Source organism: Triturus cristatus, chromosome 9, assembly GCF_964204655.1.
Source record: "Triturus cristatus chromosome 9, aTriCri1.1, whole genome shotgun sequence".
Taxonomy (NCBI): Eukaryota; Metazoa; Chordata; class Amphibia; order Caudata; family Salamandridae; genus Triturus; species Triturus cristatus.
Genome location: NC_140592.1, coordinates 1,011,032,156 through 1,011,054,016, shown reverse-complemented (window position 1 = coordinate 1,011,054,016; position 21,861 = coordinate 1,011,032,156). Strand labels below are relative to the sequence as shown.

The 21,861-nt window shown below is 47.0% G+C and overlaps 1 protein-coding gene across 2 annotated transcripts in view; it reads right to left on the bottom strand.

The window, feature by feature from the left end:
* The window catches only part of POMT2 (protein O-mannosyltransferase 2), a 408,616-nt gene that overhangs the window by 73,244 nt on the left and 313,511 nt on the right, over positions 1–21,861 (bottom strand). For both annotated transcript variants that reach the window (XM_085626671.1, XM_085626672.1), the window contains one exon: positions 19,612–19,717. In XM_085626671.1, coding sequence (XP_085482797.1) covers positions 19,612–19,717 — 106 coding nt within the window. The remainder of the gene's footprint in view (positions 1–19,611; positions 19,718–21,861) is intronic.

The following is a 21,861-nucleotide window of genomic DNA, read 5'->3' as shown; positions in this document are numbered from 1 at the left end:
TTGTTTGACTAAATAATACCCACTGTTGCCCGCTATGTGGTTAGCATAGAGCAGAACATATAATACCAAATCAAATAGGCACAGATCGCTTGCCACACTGGGTTGATTTTAACACTTGGTGTAATTTCAAAACCTTTGTAAGATTTATGTGCAAATAATTAGTGACCGTATCGAAAATGCAGTGATAGACTCCTGATAGTCATAATGTCGGTACACTAACATTCTCCAATGCTCCGCTATGAGGTGCTTGAATAGGCACACTCGACACAGTAAACCCTCAGTCGGAAAAAAACTTAAATAGGCCAAACGGTTCATAAGCCGATGTTCCATTGCAGCACAAACAAAATGTGAGGGACTTACCGGAGTAGACGAAAGAAGACCCATTAAGATAAGAGCACTCTATAGTTAGGCACTGAGCCAGCCATCTAGTCTGAAATCAAATCTATGTCCCCTTAAAGTTGGGAGTTTTTTTACTTTTGAGTGTTGAGAACATATACAGGAGACGTCTGCGATGTGTTCCATCGCAAACGGAGTGCATCTAACAATTAACTTTTTGGAGGAAACCCCAGTGCACAGAAGATTTGACACTGTACATTCTTGACGTTGGCGAATGGATCTAGGCAGAGCATGCCAAACTAATTGAAGGTGCCCTGTGCCAGCTCAGGATACAGATACTTCTAGTGCTCCGACAGCTGGCACTTGCTTAGCTAGTTTGCTTAGGTGTTCAGGGACTCTGCTAGGTGGTTGGTAACCAAAAAGACGTTCTGCTGGTTCAGCCACCTGCACAGAAATACTGTATCCTGACCCCACCAGCTGACCCTGGGAAAGAGAGGGCAAATAAAAGTGGCTTGGGAATCACTGCGGTAGGGGAGGATGAACTAGAGTGTTTCTGCTGGAGTAAACAGCCTTGATCGCTACAATGCCCTCTGCACAAAAAAATGCAGAATATACCGTTGCACTGGCTGGGAAGGACAAAGCTGCAGGTAAGCCAGGCCTCTGGAAAAGCCTCTAAACTTCCCATACTGCTGGTGGAATTGCCTGGCTGGTGACAATAACCACAAGCATCAAGTTGTGGCACAATTATAATTTAATCCCCTGAGTGCCCAGTGAGCCTTCTCTCCGAACAGTCTAGAGCACTGAAGAGCATGTTCATAAGGACTGCTTGGACAGCCCCTGAAAACTGAGTTGATTGCATCCAGGCAAGCCTTCTAAGTGCCAGACAAGTGTCAATAGCATGGCCTATAGAATCAGTGGCATCCATACCTGCACACACTGTGTACTGTCTATTCTCCAGTATTAGGGTGTCTTTCATAGATTCACATGCTTGAATATTCCCCGTCGTCGGAGTGGGAGTCCCACGGTAAATAAAATAGCAATATATATATATATATATATAGTAAAATATATACATAAGTAATCATATAATTAGTGCATATAGGTGTAAAACACACATAGTGTACCTATAAGAGAAAAAACTCCATAGGAATACAATGGAGAGAGACAAAAGACCTTTGTAGTCTATCTCTGTCATTATGTAAGTCCGAACTCCAGCCAATCAGGCGTCAGCCCCTCTCTAGAACCTTCTCCTCAGAGCTTCTCACCTCAGATTTTCTACCGCACGTCGTGTGACAGGGAGTCTCCCTGAGCTCTGCTCAGTTTTTGTCAGTAAGGATGTCTTCTAGTAAGAAATCTTTGTTCAGACCATGTTCTTCATGTGGAAAGCTGCGTTTGTTCTCTGAGGACCCACACAGTAAGTGTATTTACTGTTTATATCCTGACCATGAGGTGGCAAAATGTAAATTTTGTAGAACTTTTTCTACAAAAACTCTAAAGGACAGAGAAGGCCGCCTGCTATTATGGCTACAGAGACTGAAGGACAAGGATAACCCACTCTCTGATGTGGAAAGTCTCTTTTCTGGTCGTTCCCAACCAGCCTCTAAGCGCAGTAGTGTGCAGGAGTTACCATCTCCTTTCCTGAAGAAGAAGAAGCTGGCTTTGCCTCTGATAACTGCCACCTCTGTGGACTCACCTACTGCTTTGTCGCCTAAGGGACACTGTTCTCAGGCTGCTGAGGCGTCTACTTCCTCTGGGAAAAAATTGTCAGCCTCGTCGACGATGCTTCCGACGACGAGATCTGCTGTTTCTACCTCGTCGACGGTGACCCCGACGACGACGTCAGCTGCTTCGTCGTCGACGAGCGTTATGTCGACGTTATCCTCGTCGACGATTACCATCAGTTCTTCAAGGGCGGTGACTTCTGTTGTGCCCATTATTTCGACGTCGACGAAGAAGGCAAAGATTCCGTCGACAAAGACTGTGCCGTCGACGAAGACGTCGTCGAGCTCGTCGACGCCCGCTCCGTCGGCGAAGAAAAAGAAGATCTCGTCGACGACACTGTCGACGGTGGTTCCGTCGACAAAAGCCTTGTCTACGAAGACCTCGACGACGGCTCCGTCGGCAGCGGCTCCGTCGACGGTGGCTCCGTCGACGGTGGCCCCGTCGACGACGGCTCCGTCGACGGCGAATCCGACGACGGCAATTTTGTTGCCACAGACTTCGTCGACGATAATTCCGTCGACCATCATTCCGTCGACGACGGCTCCATCGACGAGTACATCTCCACAGACATTTGTAAGGGTACAAATAAGAGGTGTTGCGTCTACCCAGAAAACAAGAAGGGAACAACAGCCTCAGCTAGCTTCAGCGTCGGTTTCATATTTAGCTGGAGTTTCATGGACACCATTACCTCCTACTGTGGGCCCGGATAGCCAGGAACATAATATTCCTGTGGGAGATGCACAGCCTCCCTCACCATTATTCGCTACGGATTCGGATCAGGAGTCCGAAGGGTTACCGGAGTCTTTCGGAACGGCACAAAGTCCATCCGACTTAGTTATTAAGTGCCAGGATGTCAGTAGTGAGGATGAGGATCCGGTATATATACACCAGGCCCCTCCGAAGCATAGAACGGCGACCCTTCCTTTGTCGCTCATTACTAATCTCCAACGCATGTTGGACGACTACAACCAACGGTTCCCTCTATCCCCTCAACGTTCAGAGGTTCTGTCAACCCCGGTGATTCCAGCAGTTGTTCCACCGGTACCTATTGTAAATCCTGCTCCTCAGATGCCGCCTGTACCGCCACGACAGGTTCCGGAAAGGTTGTTGCCTCATTATGAGCCTGTAGAGGAAGGCCCTCAGGACACAGAAGAGGGTGAAATCCCAGATGATGATGGGGATGTAGATGACAATGATGATGATATGGCGGAGTGGGACAATTACCAGGCACAAACACCATCCCCCTCACAGATAGTAACAGGGGATTCACCTCCAGTGGACATAGCCAACTTTCACCAACTGATGGAAAGGGCATCACACCGTTTTAAGTTAACAACGGAGCGCAGGGAGGAAGATTGCTTCCTTTATGATTTCAAGAATCAACCTTACAAACAGACTCATGCTATTCCCATAGTTGAGTTTATTTGGGAAGAAGGCAAGAAATTAATGCAGACACCGAATACCTTGCCAGCTCAGGTGCCTCGATTAGAAAAGAAATATAAGGCACCAATAGGAACCCCAGCATGCCTCACGGGTCAGGCTAAACCTGAGTCGGTCGTTACGCAGGCAGCGCAACGTAAGGCGAAAAATCCGGCATCTTCTATCACCTCACCTCCGGATCGTGACGGACGTCGGATGGATGCCATAGGGCGTAAATTCTCTTCTATGGCCTCTACGGTGGTTAGAGCTGCTAATGCCTTGGCCATCCTGGGACGATATGACAGACAAGTTTGGGCTGATATCTCGGATGTGGTTCAGGAGTTACCAGAGCCATCTAAAGTGGAGGCAATGAAGTTGCTCCAAGAGGGAGAAGCGGCATCGGCGGAAATAATCGATTGTGCAGTAGACATCGCCTGCATGGGTTTCCGTCAGCTTGCTGGAGCGGCTGTTCTGCGTAGGCAAGGATGGTTAAAATCTACATCCTTTCGTCAGGAGGTTCAGTCCATGATCCTAAACATGGCATATGACGGAGAGTCTTTATTTGGGAGCCATGTCGATGAGGCTCTACAGTCCATAAAGAAAGACACTGAAACAGCTAGATCACTAGGAAACCTTCAATTTCAGCGGAGTAATTTTCGTGGTGCACGCGGACGCGGCACCTCCTCAAGTTTTCGAAGAGACAATAAACAATACAAACCTTACAATCAAGGGTCCAACCGTTACTCTTATGGACAGCAACAGCAAACATCACGGCAGCAAACCTCCAAGTCATATAGAGGAAAATCTTCATATAGAGGAACCGCATCAAAGAGACAGTGACTCTTACCGGACGGACAAGGTTGGAGGTCGAATCTCTCTGTTCTTTTCCCAATGGTCCTCCATCTCAAAGGACCGTTGGGTTTTGGACATTGTGAAGAAGGGACACGCCTTAGAATTCACCAAATTCCCTCCTCCCACTCCACCCTCCGGACCGCCACCAGCTCACATGAAAGAACTGTTGCATCAAGTACGACTTTTAAGGCAAAAAGGAGCTATAGAACTGGTACCAGTGTCTCAGAAGGGAAAAGGTTTTTATTCCCGGTTCTTTTTGATCACAAAGAAGAACGGAGAGTGGAGGCCCATCCTCGATCTAAGAGCACTAAACAAATATATAAAGAGCCAATCCTTCCGTATGATGACGCTGGTAGACATCTTGCGCTTACTCTTGCAGGAAGATTTTCTGGCGACGATAGATCTCCAGGATGCCTATTTTCATATCCCTATTTTACAGCGGCATCGAAAGTTCCTGCGTTTTCGAGTGGGTCAACACGATTACCAATTCAAAGTGTTACCATTTGGCCTGCGCTCGGCCCCTCGAGTGTTCACGAAGGTACTGGCTCCAGTAATAGCGTATTTGCGCCTCCAGGGAGTGCAAATATTTCCTTACCTGGACGATTTTCTCCTGAAATCTCAGTCAAGCACTCACCTGCGACAACACACTCTTCTGTGCCAGAACGTGCTTCGCTCTTTAGGCCTGTCCGTAAATGTGGAAAAATCCCAACTTCATCCGTACCAACAAAGAGATTTCCTGGGCGCAACTCTGGAGACTGTGTCAGCGAAGGCATTCCTCTCCCAGGAGCGTCTCAAAAAGATGCTGCGACTGGTGGCTCTGATCAGATCAAGAGAGTCAGTTTCTGTGAGACTATTAAAATCATTTCTGGGGATGGCGTCATCATCCATTGCCTTGATCCCTCATTGCCGGCTGAGGACACGTCCTATTCAGGAAGCTCTGGATGCTCAGTGGCGTCAGGTAACGGGATCTTTCCACGACATGATATGTGTCACAGATCAGATAAAGTCAGCACTCGCATGGTGGGCAATTCCAGCCAACTTGACGGAAGGCATGTCCTTTCTGTCGTTGCCACCGGACAGAACACTCACAACAGACGCCTCATTGGAAGGATGGGGCGCACATTTGGAGGATCTCTCTGTGAAAGGAAGATGGTCCACACATCAAAGATCTTGGCACATCAACAAGTTGGAGCTCATGGCGATTTTTCTGGCTCTAAAATCATTTCTGCCTCTGCTCCAAGGAGAGTCAGTGCTAATACAGACAGACAACACAACCTGTATGCACTATGTCAACAAACAGGGCGGAACAAAATCCCCAAGTCTCTCCAGGTTAGCTCAAAGAATTTGGGACTGGTCTCTCAGTCATCAAATCTTGCTTACGGCAGTACACCTGCCAGGAGTATCCAATGTCCTAGCGGATTCCCTGAGCAGGTCCTCCTCGTCGACCCACGAGTGGGAATTACACCAACCCACTCTAGAGAGGATATTCCAACTATGGGGCCGTCCGCAACTCGATCTCTTTGCTACGCCGGAGAACCGGAAATGCCGAAATTACGCAAGCTGGCATCCCCACAAGGAATCACAAGGGAATGCCCTTTTGATAAACTGGTGCAATCTATTTGCGTACGCCTTTCCTCCAATACCCCTCATACCTCGGGTTCTTTGGAAGATGAGGAGACAACCTTGCCACCTGATCCTAATAGCCCCGCGCTGGCCACGGCAAGCGTGGTTCTCAGAACTGCTCCTCCTGTCCCAATGCCAACCAATCCTCCTGCAACATCGGACGGATCTGCTCACAATGAGCGAAGGGAGAATTTGTCATCCAAATCCCTCCTCACTGAGCTTATCAGCCTGGAACCTGAACACCATGAGTTCGCCCACCTAGACATCCCGCAGGATTGTAGGGATATTTTGGCCCAGGCAAGAGCACCTTCTACAATCAGGACGTACAAGTTTAAATGGAAACGTTTCTGCCATTGGTGTGCTGCTAACGGAGTCCATCCGATACATTCCACGGCAGAGCAATTGCTACCATTCTTCTTGCACCTAGCCAGTTCTGGACTGTCGCATGCAACCCTAAGGGTTTTTCTAGCAGCCATTTCACGTTTCCGGCAAGATGGATCAAGTTCCCTTTGTTCCTCAAGAATAATCCGCCAATTCTTTAAGGGTCTATTCCGGAAATTTCCGCCAGTTCGGCGTCCTCCTCCGTTGTGGCACCTCAACGTTGTGTTAGCACAATTGATGAGACCTCCGTTCGAGCCCATTCACAAGGCCGACCTAAAATATCTCACTTGGAAAGTGGCTCTACTTCTGGCACTAACGTCTTCTCGTCGTGTCAGTGACATCCATGCTTTTACCATCAAACCTCCGTTCCTGCAGTTCAAACCGGATGCTGTAGTGTTACGCACCAATCCATCATTTCTACCCAAGGTGCCTACTGACTTTCACATTAATGAGCCAGTAATATTAAAGACATTTTTTGCCAATCCTCAGACACCTGCAGAACAAAGATTACATTCTTTGGACGTCAAGCGGTGTCTTAAGTTCTACATCAGTAAGACAGCTTCTTTCAGGAAATCCGATCAACTTTTTATAGCATATGGACGCTGTCATAAAGGACGTCAGGTTACTAAACCAACGATTGCACGCTGGATCTCGGCAGCTATTGTCTTCTGCCACCAAAGGGCAAATAAACCTCTGCAGTCTCCAGTGAGGGCACACTCCACTAGGGCAGTGTCATCATCTACTGCCTTATTTGCTGGAGTATCTTTGCAACACATCTGCAGAGCAGCTACGTGGTCGACCAGACACACGTTTACTAAGCACTACTGCTTGGCAACTTTAAGCGAGGAGGATGCTGCAGTGGGACAGGCAGTGCTGCGCAAACTTTTTAAGTAAGGTGAGCCTCTTCCTCCCGCCTCCATATTGTTTCCATATATATATTATGCATTTACAATGTTACAGTTGTTTCTATACTGTTTTTATGCATAAGAAGATTGATTATCTATATATGTTGAATCTATTTTGGCATGGAAACAATGGTGATTGTTACTGCTAGCTATTCTATATTCAAGCATGTGAATCTATGAAAGACACCCTAATACTGGAGAAGAACAATTGTTACTTACCTGTAAACAGGTGGTTCTCCAGTATTGGTGTCTTTCATAGATTCACATGCGACCCTCCCTCCTCCCTTCAGAGGCTCTCTTCTCCTCATACACTCTAAAAGTCACTTTGGTGCTACGAAAATCTGAGGTGAGAAGCTCTGAGGAGAAGGTTCTAGAGAGGGTCTGACGCCTGATTGGCTGGAGTTCGGACTTACATAATGACAGAGATAGACTACAAAGGTCTTTTGTCTCTCTCCATTGTATTCCTATGGAGTTTTTTCTCTTATAGGTACACTATGTGTGTTTTACACCTATATGCACTAATTATATGATTACTTATGTATATATTTTACTATATATATATATATATATATTGCTATTTTATTTACCGTGGGACTCCCACTCCGACGATGGGGAATATTCAAGCATGTGAATCTATGAAAGACACCAATACTGGAGAACCACCTGTTTACAGGTAAGTAACAATTGTTCTTTTAGACCATGTGGGTGAGAGAGTTCCTGTTGGATCGACCAGCAATGATAACACTGGCCATGTCCCAAAAGGCATAGTTTTACATGCTGAGAAAGTACAGTGCATTTAAAAAGTGTAAAGCAATGCTGGTGGAGAAAAATATTACCTTGCCAAAGACTTGATAAGTTTCCACTCCCTATCTGGGTGGGTGGGTGTAGGGGGTCAAAGTAAAAGCATTTGGATTGACATGGCTTCTAGATACCTACACCACAAGGCTTTCAGACTTTGGGTGTCTTGTCGAAAATCAGGGTTTCACAGTGGGTGGTCTCTGCCACCTGGTCACAGGTCAGCTGTCCAGACGGGCTAAGCACGGTTTAGACCAAATGGCCAGGAGAGTATTCATAAGGACCTTGCTAAATAGTAACCATGGCTCAAATGCAATAGGACATGGTTGGAAAACTAAGCCAATTTATTGACTGAATTCTTCAGAGTAGCCAATAGCAAGTTTGGCACGTCTGCTGCTTCTCACACTATTACAGCAAAAGAGGTACTTTCTACCATTGGTGCATCAGATGGAGAGTCCATTTGGGTCTCTCGTGAGTTATCGAGCTGTCTAAGGATAGCCCTTCATCAGTAATGAGGGAGAGCAGATTGTTCACATCCTAGTCATCATAAGTGTTGTGTGAGACATTAGATATGTCCTGAACCACATCAGAGTAGGAGCGGAAAAGGGCCTCCATCACCTGATAGCATTGGTGTTGAGGGGAGAGGCAAAGGGTAAAGGTCTAACTGTACAATCACTGGTAGCGTCTTAGTTATTTCACAGTGTGGCATCAGTCCTAGCGTGGCGCCAACAGAGGTTCAGAAACTAGCGTTACAGTTGGATCTGCTTCTGGCACTGTTGCCATAGGCACAGAACCAAGTGGAATGAGGCCTGAGATGGGAGATGAAGTCTGGAACGGCTTTGGCACAGGAATGGGGCCTGAGTGGAAGTCCGCATGGACTGATAGGTGGGAGAGAGGCATGACTGGCTGCCAGTGGAAGACCATCAGAGGACCCTGTGGCCTGAAAGTGCATGAGAATGAGCCAGTAGAATCTGAAAAATGTGCAGTTTGACCTCCTTGAAGGCCAGCATTTCCTGCAAGGTCCCTGGAAATTCAAACAGCATCAGGATCAAATGCGGTAGAGGCTCTGAGTCAGAGGCACAGGACCCTTAAAATAATTTCCTCACCAGATTTCAAGTGGCAGGATCAGGGACGAGTTTCACTTGGATTTCTTGTGCTTATGGCTCACTTTTGACTTGGACTCACTAGAATACTTTGAGCAGAATGCAACTTTGCTTGGGGCCCAACTTGCAACCAAAAATGGTTGTGACTTGGAGTGAGACCTCGGTTTTGAACCCCACCTCCTCTCACACTTGGCGACATGAAGCTTCACCTCTTGCTCCCTGGTTGGCTTCAGGATGCATGATGTTGTGACCAGATGCCAAGCACCATAGTCAAGTGTTGTGAGATTCTGTGTGGGTCTGTGACTGGCATCTGTTTTCTGCAGTCATGGCATGGCTTGAATACTCCTATTTTTGAGAAATACATTGTCCTCGGCACACTCTCTGTGTTAAATTTGAGAGCCATCTAAAACTGACAAAGCTTGGAAAGGAGATCCACAGTGATGGGCGGAGAAAGAAAATAACTAATGTCAGAGCGCAGGGATGGCTTTATACGCAAGTCCACTCCGACACTTCCGGAGTGGTATGGAGTCACTGAGGAGCCATTCGGCCCACCTAATGCCATTCAGCCCACCTAATGGCGCACAGGGAGCATCCAGTCTGGCGCCTGGAGACATTCTAAAGGTAAGTATTCTGCATTTTAGAAATATTAATCAGAAATGTAGTCTGCATTTTGATACATATAGTCTTGCAATCGTAAAGAAAACATAAAACTGCAAGTACCAGAAGGTGAACAATTAAAGGAAATGGTGAACTATGGAGACCCGACACATGGCTTCAGGAGTTTTGGTTATATAACATTGCAGTACACTCAACTATGTTTAACTGTTGTCTCCATTATGCTACAGAGTGCTTAAGATGTCTTGTGTCAGACACAGGACCTCATCTGATCATCATTTTTACTTGTGTATTTGGGTACCTGCAGTTTTACTATTTAAATGCTTGACTAAAATTGAAGTTCAACGAAGTGAAAAGAAATGAACAGGTCAAGATAAACTACTCACACGAGAAATGGAAAGTAGATTATTGTGCTCCCAGTACTGTACCTGCAACTTCTGAATGAAGAATTGCTAATCCCAGGGGCGCTAGAGTGCCCGGAGCAAGATGGCCGCACCTTAGTGCTGCTCTGCTGGCTGAGACTCCAATCCGCCTATTATCCTGCCTAATCAGTGCCATCCATGTCTCCGCTGAACAGATTTGCACTCCTTACCGCCTGAGGATCACTCTGGTGTACTTTTGCTGAAAATAGCGGCCTCGCAACTGTATTTCTGCCCCTCATCTGGTTCCAGCGCGAAATGGCGGCGTCGCTTTGCACTCCCTGCCGGCCAACTAACTGAGCTGTTGCTGTCCTGGTATCGAGTGTGGCGCTCCTCCGGCTGTGGGGCTGGGTGTCCCCTGTTGCGCTGTGGGGCTGTGCTCGGACTGCTCCGGTGACGGCTGCCCTGCGGAGCTGTGTGTCGCTGGGGACTGGGACTGTCTGGGGCCCTGTAGCGTGGGGGTGGGCTTCCCGCCCTGCGCCCGACCGGCCTCTGGTGTGTAGCCGCGACCCCTGGCTGTGGGCGGAGAGGCTGCGGCGGAGATCGGAGGACCCTTCTCTGCTGTTCTAGGTGGCTGCTGCGTGGCCCTGGCGGCTGCGTTACCCCCCTGCCGGCAGCGGCGGCGGCTCCTGCCTTCACGTGCAACGAAGAGGTGAGGTGGATGTTCCTCTCGGGACTTGCTCGGCCTGCTCTGCTGCCGCCGGGGTAGCTGCGTATCACCGCACTACCTCTTAACGTGACCCTGGGCCTTTTGTGCTGCACTTCGCAAGTTTGCCTGCACCTCATCTCCCTATTTGAGACCGGCGCATGTCTGAGCTTTGTTGCTGCCTGCCCGCGCTTCACTGTGCGCTCCCCTGAGTGACTAAACCTTGGGGCCTACTGTAAGGGGGCTACCGATATTGGCGCTGAGTGCGCATGTTGAACGTTGCCGTGCCCGACTCCATGTTTTTCGGCCGCACGGTGTGGATGCTGGCGGCGGGTGGGCCTAAAGGAGCGCCATCATTCTCTTACTTTTATAGTTTGTGGTCCCCTGACGCTCGCATTGTTCTGCGGCCATTGACCAGTCGGCGGGCTGCTGAGACTCTGTGGGGCCCTCTTTGCGGATGCCTGGTAGCTCTGTGGCGCGGCCTGCACCCTGTGACTCCTGGTTCTGGCGCCATTACGTTGTTTGCTGCCTCACTTAGCCCCCCGGTACCCTACTTAATAACTACGGGGTCTGATCAGGACATCTTGCAGTGTTGACTGTTCCCTGCTGGCATTCTCTGATGCTGCTAGTTTCTCCTGCATACGCCTGGTAGCTTTCCCGGCCAGCCATGAGGCGCACGGACAGGCAGCAAAGCAAGCTTAAATTTGAAGCCAAGAAACACCCTAAGTCTCACACTCCTACTGCGTCGGACACTGAACCTGATCTTGAACAGGGCTCAGGGGCTAAGTTGGAGCGCTTGATGATGTCCATGCAGCAGAGCCTCCACACAATTGATGCAAAAATTGACAACCTGAATCTGCGTATGGACATGATGGCGTCCAAATTGGACAAACATGGCGCACAGATGGCCGAGGCTGAACAACGCATTTCTACCGCTGAGGAAAGGGTTGAGGCAGTCAGTACCTCATGTGCGAGTATGGAAAAGCTCTTGGAGGTCATTAGAGCTAAAAATGAGGACATTGAGGCCCGATCTCGAAGGAATAATCTGCGAATCACTGGCATTTCGGAGTCAACCAACACTGGGCCCATGGAGCTGTATGTGGAGACGCTTCTTACCTCTCCGTTAGGGCCGGAACATTTTTCGAAAGTTCTCATTGTTGAAAGGGCTCATCGCTCCTTGGCTGCCTGGCCTATTCCGGGAGCGCCACCCGACCTATTATAGCCCGACTGCTGAATTACCCCGACCGGGACACTGCGCTACGTCTGGCGCGGTAGAAGGGCAGCCTGAATTATCAGGGAATAAAGGTGGAGCTATTTCCTGATTTTACAGTGGCGGTATAGCAGGCGCGCAGGGAATTCCATGCTGTGAAGAAAAAAACTGCAATCGCTAAACATCCCATATGCGATGCTTTACCCTGCGCGCCTACGCATTCAGCACAATGGGACGGCCTGCATCTTCTTGACCCCTAAGGAGGCACTTCAATACATTCGGCAGCTGGAGCGTCACTCACCGCAACGAGAAAAAGTGGGAGACTCTGATTCTGATGGTTGAGTGGATGGGCCTGGTATCCTTTTGCATTGTCTGCCATACACTTGCCTTGCACGTTATTGGCTTGGCTGTCTCCACATGTTAGCTTGCTCGCCTCCGTTGCTTTGAGGCGCAATTTTCGATATATCACTATGTCCTATTATGACTGCTTTGTTTTCTCAATCTACATTGCCTTTGCCGATTGAAATGTAACGATTGTTTTGATACTTGCTGGTAGTTTGATGGCCCTTTTTGTCGTTGTATTGTATGAGGCCTGGAAATGTAAGAAGTAAGCAGCTAGGTTAAGCACATATGCACTGCCTGAACATGTCACTTTTAAGTAATACACGTGTTGCCCACCTCAAATGGCCAGTCGCTTAAAAGACCATAGACAATAAGGATGAACACAAGGTATGAGAGGCAACACAAGAGTGAATTAGCTAATACAGTGTGATACTAAACAGATTTTATAATACACACAGGGCTTGTAAGATTTTCAAGTTTTTTCTTTATTTCATTGATGTTGTCACATTCACAGCCAACGCGTTTCGCCCAAACATGGGCTTCTTCAAGGCAAAGAATCAAACTGTCAAACTGAGTGGCGCAAAGATATTCAGTCACAATAATGCAGAGAGTTCACGACGTATAAAATCGAAATATGATGAAAGGCCGGTAGACAAACGTAAAAGATGAAAAGTAATTCCACGACAATAGTTTTCCAGAACAGTCCAATTTTATAGAGAACGTGCGTCCAATTCTGAATGCTGGAGTCGTCTGCACAGGTACGAGCACCGTCGTGTAGGAGCGGTATTGTATGAGGCCACCCGGCTGCACTTGCGACCTGCTTTGGATGGCCCAATCCTCTAAGTCTCGACCCACCCTGTACTTCACGGGGTGCCAGTGGCTTTTGGCGCTTCTCTGAATGGGAAATCCCCACAAAGTTGTTCTTTCTGTTTTGGCACATTTCTGTATCTTGGTTGCATTACCTTTTGATTAGAGATCCTACTTGTATGCTTTGTCAATTATGCAACATGTTCTGGGGTTCTTTCTTTTGTGTTGCTTTTTGGGGTGTCACAGCAGGCTTACGCTGCTGGAGTGGATGGGGTGGGCTGTTGTTGATCGCTATGTTATGAATTGTACATTGGCAGTGTACTGTGGTTACGGTAGGGTAATGATGGGGGCTGTTTATGGACATTATGACAGGAATCTGCATTTCATGGACGGGACATAGCTGACTCCACTGACAAGACGATATCTTGGCTTAGTTGGAATGTAAGGGGACTCAATAATCCGCGAAAAGTGCGCCAGGTGCTTTCCTATCTTGACCGTCACCGTAACCGAATTTCTCTCCTACAGGAGAAACATCTTATCTACTGTTGCTACCAGATGGGCGGGGGTACGGCTTGCTGCCTCCTAGTCCTCCTATGCCCGGGGGGTAATGATTCTGATTAAAAAATGCACCCCCTTTATACCACTCTCCGTAGAGGAGGATGATGGTGGGAGATACCTAATAGTGCAGGGGACATTGTACGGTAGGTCTCTGGTGTTAGTTAATGTATACGGTCCCAACATTGACGATCCTGCCTTCTATGACAACCCATGGGGGAAACTCTATAAACTGCTCCCTTCCACTGTTATATGTGGGGGCGATTTCAATGTGACGCTGGACCCCACTATGGACAGAGTGTCTACAACGGACAGGCCTCCTAAGAAGGCAGCAACTGCGCTGAGGGATGGTATGCGGACGCTGGGGCTTGTGGATGTCTGGCGTCTGCGTCATCCTTGTAAAAGGGAGGGTACCTGTCACTCCTATGCCCGTCCTGCCTGGTCCCGTATAGATTTCTGGTTGCTGACCCGGGACGCAAATGACTGGATAGTATATATTGAACATTTGCCTAGAACACTCTCGGATCATTCCCCTGTGCATCTCCGTATGGTCCTGCCGGCTCACACTCCCCCTCCCCCCCCCCCTCCCCCTTTTCCAGTGGCGGCTCCAGCCCTCCTCTGCCTTGCTGGACCTGGTGTTCTGTGAGGGTGTTCGGGAGACCATTACTGATTACTTCACACATAATAACGGGTCGGTTGACACAGTGGGGACACTATGGGAGGCCTTCAAGGTGACCATACGTGGGATCTGTATTGGTCTCCATGCAGGGGCACTATGTCTGCACTGGAGCGTGAGTTGAAGGGGTTGGAACAGCGATATGAAAGCACACCTGACCCTTCTGTGCCTGCACTCATTAAAGAGAAAGATGCAGAATATAACGAAGAGGCAGACCAAGAGATACGTCACATGTTTCGGAGAAGCAAGGCCAGGTACTATGGGGAGGGTGGCAGGCCTGGCAGAGCACTAGCTGCCCATATTATGGCACCCCGGGGTGGAACCTACATGGTTAGTTCGATCACAGTTGACGGCGTCACCCATCACGACACCTCCAATATCCTGCAAGCATTCACCGATTTTTTATAAAGCCATGTATGCTCATCGCCTGGCTGCGGAAGAAGCTGAGCTGCAGCAATATTTGGATGATATCGCGCTAGTGTGGCTCTCTCGGGGGCAGCAGGAATTTCTAATGCACCCTATCACCCTAGGTGAAATACAAGATGCTATTGCAGCTCTCCCTAATGGTAAATCAGCTGGCACTGATGGTCTGCCAGCGGAGTTTTATAAAACCTATGTCGACATTCTTGCCCCTTGCTTGCTCCAGGTCTATGAGGAGGCCAACGAGACTTTAATGCCTACCTCCAACGTTACGCGAAGCACTGGTGGTCACGCTTCTCAAGCCGGGCAAGCCGTCTGACAGGTGTGACTCCTACCGACCACTGTCCTTAATTAATACAGATGTTAACATTTTAGCTAAAGTCCTGGCGACCAGACTACAGCTGCTTCTTCCGGTCATGGTCCTGTCGGATCAATCTGGTTTTGTGCCCACTTGTTCCACCTCCCATAATCTCAGGACGCTCTTTGCGGTTATGCATGTCCTGGAACCTACGTTGCCTGCGGTGGCAGTGCTCCTTGATGCCGCTAAGGCCTTTGATTCCGTCTCCTGGTCCTACATGCTTGCGATTTTACATCGTATGGGGGTGCTCTTTGCCTTCACCAACTGGATAAAACTGCTTTACACTTGCCCTACAGCACGAGTGAGGGTTAATGATGATTTATCTAAATTAATCCCTATTCATCGCGGCACGCGACAGGGCTGCCCGCTCTCCCCATTACTATTTACACTCATTCTTGAACCTCTGGCCTGTATCTTGCGGCAGCGTTATTACCGGGCGGCATTGCGGTTCTTCCAGCACCCTCTGGCAGTCTCCATGTACGCAGATGACATGGTGCTGTATGTGCGTGAGCCTGCCCTCCATTTGCCTCCCCTCCACCGGGAATACTTTCGCTTTGAGTGGTTCTCTGGGCTAGGTATAAATTGGTCTAAATCCATGATATTGCCCCTTACGGACTGTACGTCTCCCATTGACCTAGACTTTCCCCTGGTGTGGTGTACTGATACAGTGAAATACTTGGGTGTGTGGTTGCACCGTGATCCCCAGGAGGTGGTGCGAGCCAACTATGGAACAGCTATTGCGCGCCTCGAAGAGCAGGTCACCCGCTGGATTAAGCTGCCCCTCTCCTTTGCTGACCGTCTAGCGTTAATAAAAATGGTAATACTCCCCCGCTTTCTGTATCTATTTTTAAATATTCCGATACATCGGTCACGTCACTTTTTTAACTCCCTTCACTCACTTTTAATTACATTAGCGTGGGGGGGTAAAAAGCCTCGTCTCAAGTGGGAAACTCTTACGCTTCCTTACGAGCAGGTTGGTTTTACGGCACCTGATTTCCAGTTATACTATCTGTGCGCACAAGCCCACTTTGCGTACTATTGGCAACATGACCCTGCTTATATTCCCCATGTGGCGGTCGAGGCTGGAGCGGTGCACCCCATACCACTCAAGGCCATGATTGTTAATACTCACACAGTGTTCGAAAAGGGGGAGTTTGTTACAGTTCAGACCACGGTTAAAGCATTGCGGGAGTTGGGTAGGCGGGCGCAGAAACTGCCACTTTATGCACCCAGTATGCCTCTACTTCATCATACATGTCTCTCGGTTACCACTGAGGTGGGTGCTCTGCGGATCCTCAGAGACATGAACCTGGTGACCATGAGGGATGTGTACCCTGGAGGCCAGTTCATTGCCTCAGCATCCTTGGTTGCTGAAGGTCCTATCACTGCTATGCACCTCTTCATTTACACCAGATTGCGGTCGGCCATGCGCGTGCTGTACTCACAATTTCCTGCTGAGCTGCCTGCGCTAGAGGCACTGCAGTTTTTATACACTACTCCCTCTAGGGTGAAACTGGTCACTAGATTATATCGATATCGCAGAAGGAGGCAGCTGCCTCTGGTGTAGCGGTATTGCATAAATGGAATGCAGTTTTACCGCGCGCTTTGGCTGAGGACGAGTGGGCGGGTTGTTGCCGCCTGACTGGGCACTTAACAGCTAAGGGGAATCTGCGAATGGTTCACTTTAAATATATACATCAGCTGTATTATACACCTGCCCAATTGTACAAATATGGTCTGAGGGACTCTGCTGCCTGTCGACGCTGTGGAGCTCCTTACGCTGATTTTTATCACTTGGCATGGGTTTGCCCCAAGGTGTTCTCATATTGGGAAAATGTTGTAAAGATTATGCGCCTGATGGTTGGGCTTCCTTTGGATTGTACCCCTCAATTATGTCTCCTTGGTCTTGTTGCCGGTGTCAAGGCCTCCTGCAGAAGATTTGTGGCTATTGCGGTGCTGATGGCCAAACGGAGGGTCTCCATGTGTTGGAAGAGTAGGCTGGCCCCCGCTACCAAATTATGGTTGCAGGACTTAACCTACTATCGTGATCAGCTGCTCTGTTATGCTGAGGAGCTGCCTGCACCATCAAGGCCACGGGACATTTGGTCACCCCTCACAACCTACTTGCTGTCTGTGCCTACTATCTAATCTCCTGTTCTTTCGGATAATGTGATGGACATTTTTACTACATGACTGTGTTGCACTATACACCCTTGTCCATATCTATCTCCCTTATGTTCCGAATGAAATGCTCTTTCTATGATTGTATGGGTAATTCTGACCTGCTCCCAATGGATTCTTTATCGTTGTGTACTGTATACATACCGACCTTTATGCCATGTACTGTATTTCCTTGTGCTGTTTGTTTTTTCTTGTTGAGAAACTATCAATAAAATTAAAATAAAATAAATAATTGCTAATCCCTGTAATGTACCTCTTGTGAGTTTGAGGCAGAGAAACTTATACTGCTGATGCCTAAGCTGTAAATGACTCTGTGAATTAGGGACATTTACACTAAAACTGCCCTTGCTACTTGAATATTTTAAACTATAAATGTACACTGTTAGTTGTGAAGTGTAAATTATTTATATTGTTACAAGGAGTATAACATCATTGTATTGCAGGTACCTACTTCAGGTATAGCAGCAATTCTGAAAAGCGATAGGTCTGTCCCATTCAAAGTATGCCAGCCCCAGACCCTGGAATTCGAACTCTTGCCCCCTTTGTTGAAACCAGCACCAAGTTAAAGTACCCTCTTCAGATATACAACCTTATCAAACTTGACACACAACCTATTTTCGTACCCACCAAATCAATCTTTTCATTGTAACAGACAGCTCTTCTGTCTTAAACAATGCCTATTAGGGAATGAACCTGACCACCCGACCCATTCAATCAATGCATTGGTTAAAATCAATCCCAAGCATCTTTTTTTTTTTTTTAAATGGATAATGGAAATAGTGTCCAATAGAGAAAATATTGTCAAAGCGAATAGGTCTGGCTTGCATTTCAGTCCAGATTAAAACATTACAAAGTCTGGTATAGTGGAAAAACAAAATAGAAACACCTATTTGATGTATACAGTGCACCTACGAGATAAAACATTTATTTTGTGATTGTTCGTGTACTTTTGAGATGTAAAATGCAATGCAAGCCAAATGATAGACCAAACAGCCAAAAGTATGAGGTGAGAGAGAAATACTCCTCTAGGTAGAGCCAAATCCCATTCTATGTGTATTTTGAAGAGCTGTTAACCATAGTGCTTGCAGAGAGCAGCACTGTCAAATCAGACCTAAAAAGTAGGTTCACCAGAGATACATTTGAACTGACTTGCACTGATTTATATCATTATCTGAATCTTAAGCTGCCTTTGGGTATCTTAAAGAGCTTTTTTGCCCAGAAGAAATTTGGGGAGCAGCTTAGAAGCAATGGAGATGGAGTTCATAAAGGGTGCCAATTTTTTTCTCTCTTGGGGACCATTCCACGCCAAATGCCAGATCCGCGTGTGACCTCAGCTATGAAGCATAAAGGTACATGCAGTGATTAATGTTTGCAATATAAGGCTTTATGAGCAAGGGACATCAAATTAATGGTCCTGCTTTTTAGCTCCCCCAGCTATGAGAATTCAATGATTCTAGGAGCTGAAAATAGCTACTGCATTCTGGGGGTGTTTGAGCAGAAGATGAACTCATAGCAGAACCAGTAAGGTGTTTATATTTGAAGACATGTGATATTCAAAAGGCTGTGTGGGATTTTGGTTGCACAAAAAGTGACAAAATATAGATCAAACTGTATTATTGTTGTAATGTTTATCAAGAATGTTTTTTAAGTACACACTCAAGTAAAAGTAGCATCTCGGTGACCCATGTCATAAAGCACTGGTACTTCAGTTTTAACAAGACTGAGGTTCAACCAATAATGCAATTAAACTATGCAAGATCCAATAACGGGAAAAGTCTTAAATGTAAGTAACTGGCATTTATCTAAAGTTTCAAGATGAAGATAAGGGGAGTGCCAGTCATCTGGGATTAAGGCGTGGTAAAGCATGGAGCAATTGACCTTCGAACCGCACTATGCGCATAATTTTTGGTTGGAGATTGATGCTCCATAAAAACTTTAAAACAAGATAACAACAAATAACTCATCCCTCACATACCCAAGGAAAGTAGAACAGCTGGGTCAGAGCTCTTGTAAACTGAAACAAAGATGTCATTTGATAAGGAGCCCAAGGGACATTTGAAGGGACTTTAAAACAAATGCAATGGGCTTGGTTGGTTTTGTGTAGTTTATGTACATGGTCACAAGCACCTTACTTTGAACCATTGTCCCAAGGTGGAATAACCAACTGTTCATATTTACCAGGTACAGTATATTTAATGGATAGTAAGAATATATTAAACTAGTTCATATAAAAAGCATAAGCATACCTTTTGCTTCATCTGCCATTTCAATACCCCGTTGTAAGGAGACTGCTGCAACAAAAGTCATGAGGAGATAGATGCCAATGCAGCCCAGATTCAGCCACCAGATCACCTGCAGGGAAAGAAGTGAGAGTGTCAAGGAGGCATTATTCCTACCACAGATTATACCCTAATGAGTAAAGCTCCAGACCTCGTGAGCACAGAAAAACAGCAGGTGAACTACTATCACCCAAAAATGCACTTACTCACTCCCTCTCCAAGTGACTTCCTCGTTCTGCATTGTTAGCAGAGATTAGAGGAGTTATTACAAGGATTACTGTACCAATTCATGCAGCAGCTCCCCACCGCTGCTGCAGGCTGAGCTCTCAGCTATTCTTCTTTTGCCCACTTAACAGTGCTTTTTCTTTAAAATCTGAGTTTTGTCTCCTCTTAACTCTGCATTTTTTTTTTTTACTTTTGCCTCCTCCTAATTGTGCTTTTTTATTCGCCTTTTGCTCCTTAACTGTGCTTTTTATCCGACTTTTGCCTCCTCTTAACTCTGCTTTTCTATCTGACTTTTTCCTCCATTTGCCCCTTAACCGTGCTTTTTATCGGGTTGTCTCCTTCTGCCCCTTAACTGTCCTTTTTATCCGACTTTTGCTGCCTCTTAATTGTGCTTTTTTACTCTACTTTTGCATTTTCTTAACTGTGCTTTTTTATCCGAATTTTACCCCTTAACTGTGCTTTTTATTCAACTTTTGCCCCCTTAACTGTGCTTTTTAATCCAACTTTTGCCTCCTCTAATTGTGCTTTTTTATTCGTCTTTTGCCCTCCTAACCGTGCTTTTTTAATCCAACTTTTGCCTCCTCTCAACTCTGCTTTTTTATCTCACTTTTACCTCCTTTTGCCCCTTAACAGTGCTTTTTATCAGGCTGTGTCATTTTGCCCCTTAACTCTGCTTTTTATCCGACTTTTACCTCCTCTTAATTGTGCTTTTTTATTCGACTTTTGCCTCCTCTTAATTGTACTTCTTTATCTGACTTTTGCATCCTTTTGCTCCCTTAACAGTTTTTTCCCCAACTTTTGCCTCCTCCTAATTGTGCTTTTTTATTAATCTTTTGCCCACTTAACTGTTCTTTTTTTAAAATCCGACTTTGCCTTCTGTTAATTCTGATTTTTTTATTCGACTTTTGCCTCCTCTTCATTATGCTTTTTTATCCTCCATTTGCCCCTTAACTGTGCTTTTTGGTCTATCAGAAAAGAACTCACCGCCATTCTCATCATCTCCATCACCTCTGCGACTCTGACACCTTCCCAGCGGAATAGAAACAAGTGGAAGTCAAACCACTCCTCCATAAAATATCAGCAGACGAAGAGCTTAAGAACTCACGGCCCATCTCCCTGCTCCCTTTCACAGCTAGAGTTTGGGAAAAAGCAATCAACCTCCAACTACCAACCACCTAGAAAACAACCACCTCCTGGACCCAATCCCATCCAGGTTTCACTCAAATCACAGTACAGAAACCACCCTAATGGCAACCACTGTTGATATCAGGTCTCTCCTAGACAGGGAAAAACCACAGTTGTGAACTTCCTCGAGCTCTTGGCAGCCTTCGACACCCAGTCCCACTACTCCCTCCTAAAAAGACTCCACAAGATGGGTATCCAAGGGGATGCCCTCAAAAGGATTGAATCCTTCCTCACAGGATGAACCCAGAGTGTCTACCTTCCAAAATACACCTCGGGCCTAAAGGACATCATCTGAGGCATCCCCAAAGGTCCTCACTGCTCAACACCTAGATGGCTCCCCTGGCCACACCGGTCAAGAGCTATGGTATGAACATCATACCATATACCCTGATGACACTCCGCTCATCCTCTCCCCATCTGCACACCCCGCAAAACACCAAGGCCAACTTCCACCTGTGCATGACCAGTGTTGCCAGCTGGATGCAAAACAACTGCCTCAAACTCAACACTGACCAAAGGGAGATACTCACCTTCGGAAGCAAAACATCCACGTGGGATGATTCCTTGTGGCCAGAAGAACTGGGACCCTCACCCACAGAACACGCCAGGATCCTAGACATCATACTTGCCAGCAAACTCACCATGAAAAAACAGATAAACGCAGTACCCTTACCCTGTTTATTAATTCTCCGAATGCTCTGGAAAATCTTGAAATGGCTCCCCACCAGCAACAAACGCACCGTCACCATCCATCTGGACTATGGCAACACCCTATACGTGGGTATCACCTCACAGCTGCTAAGCAGA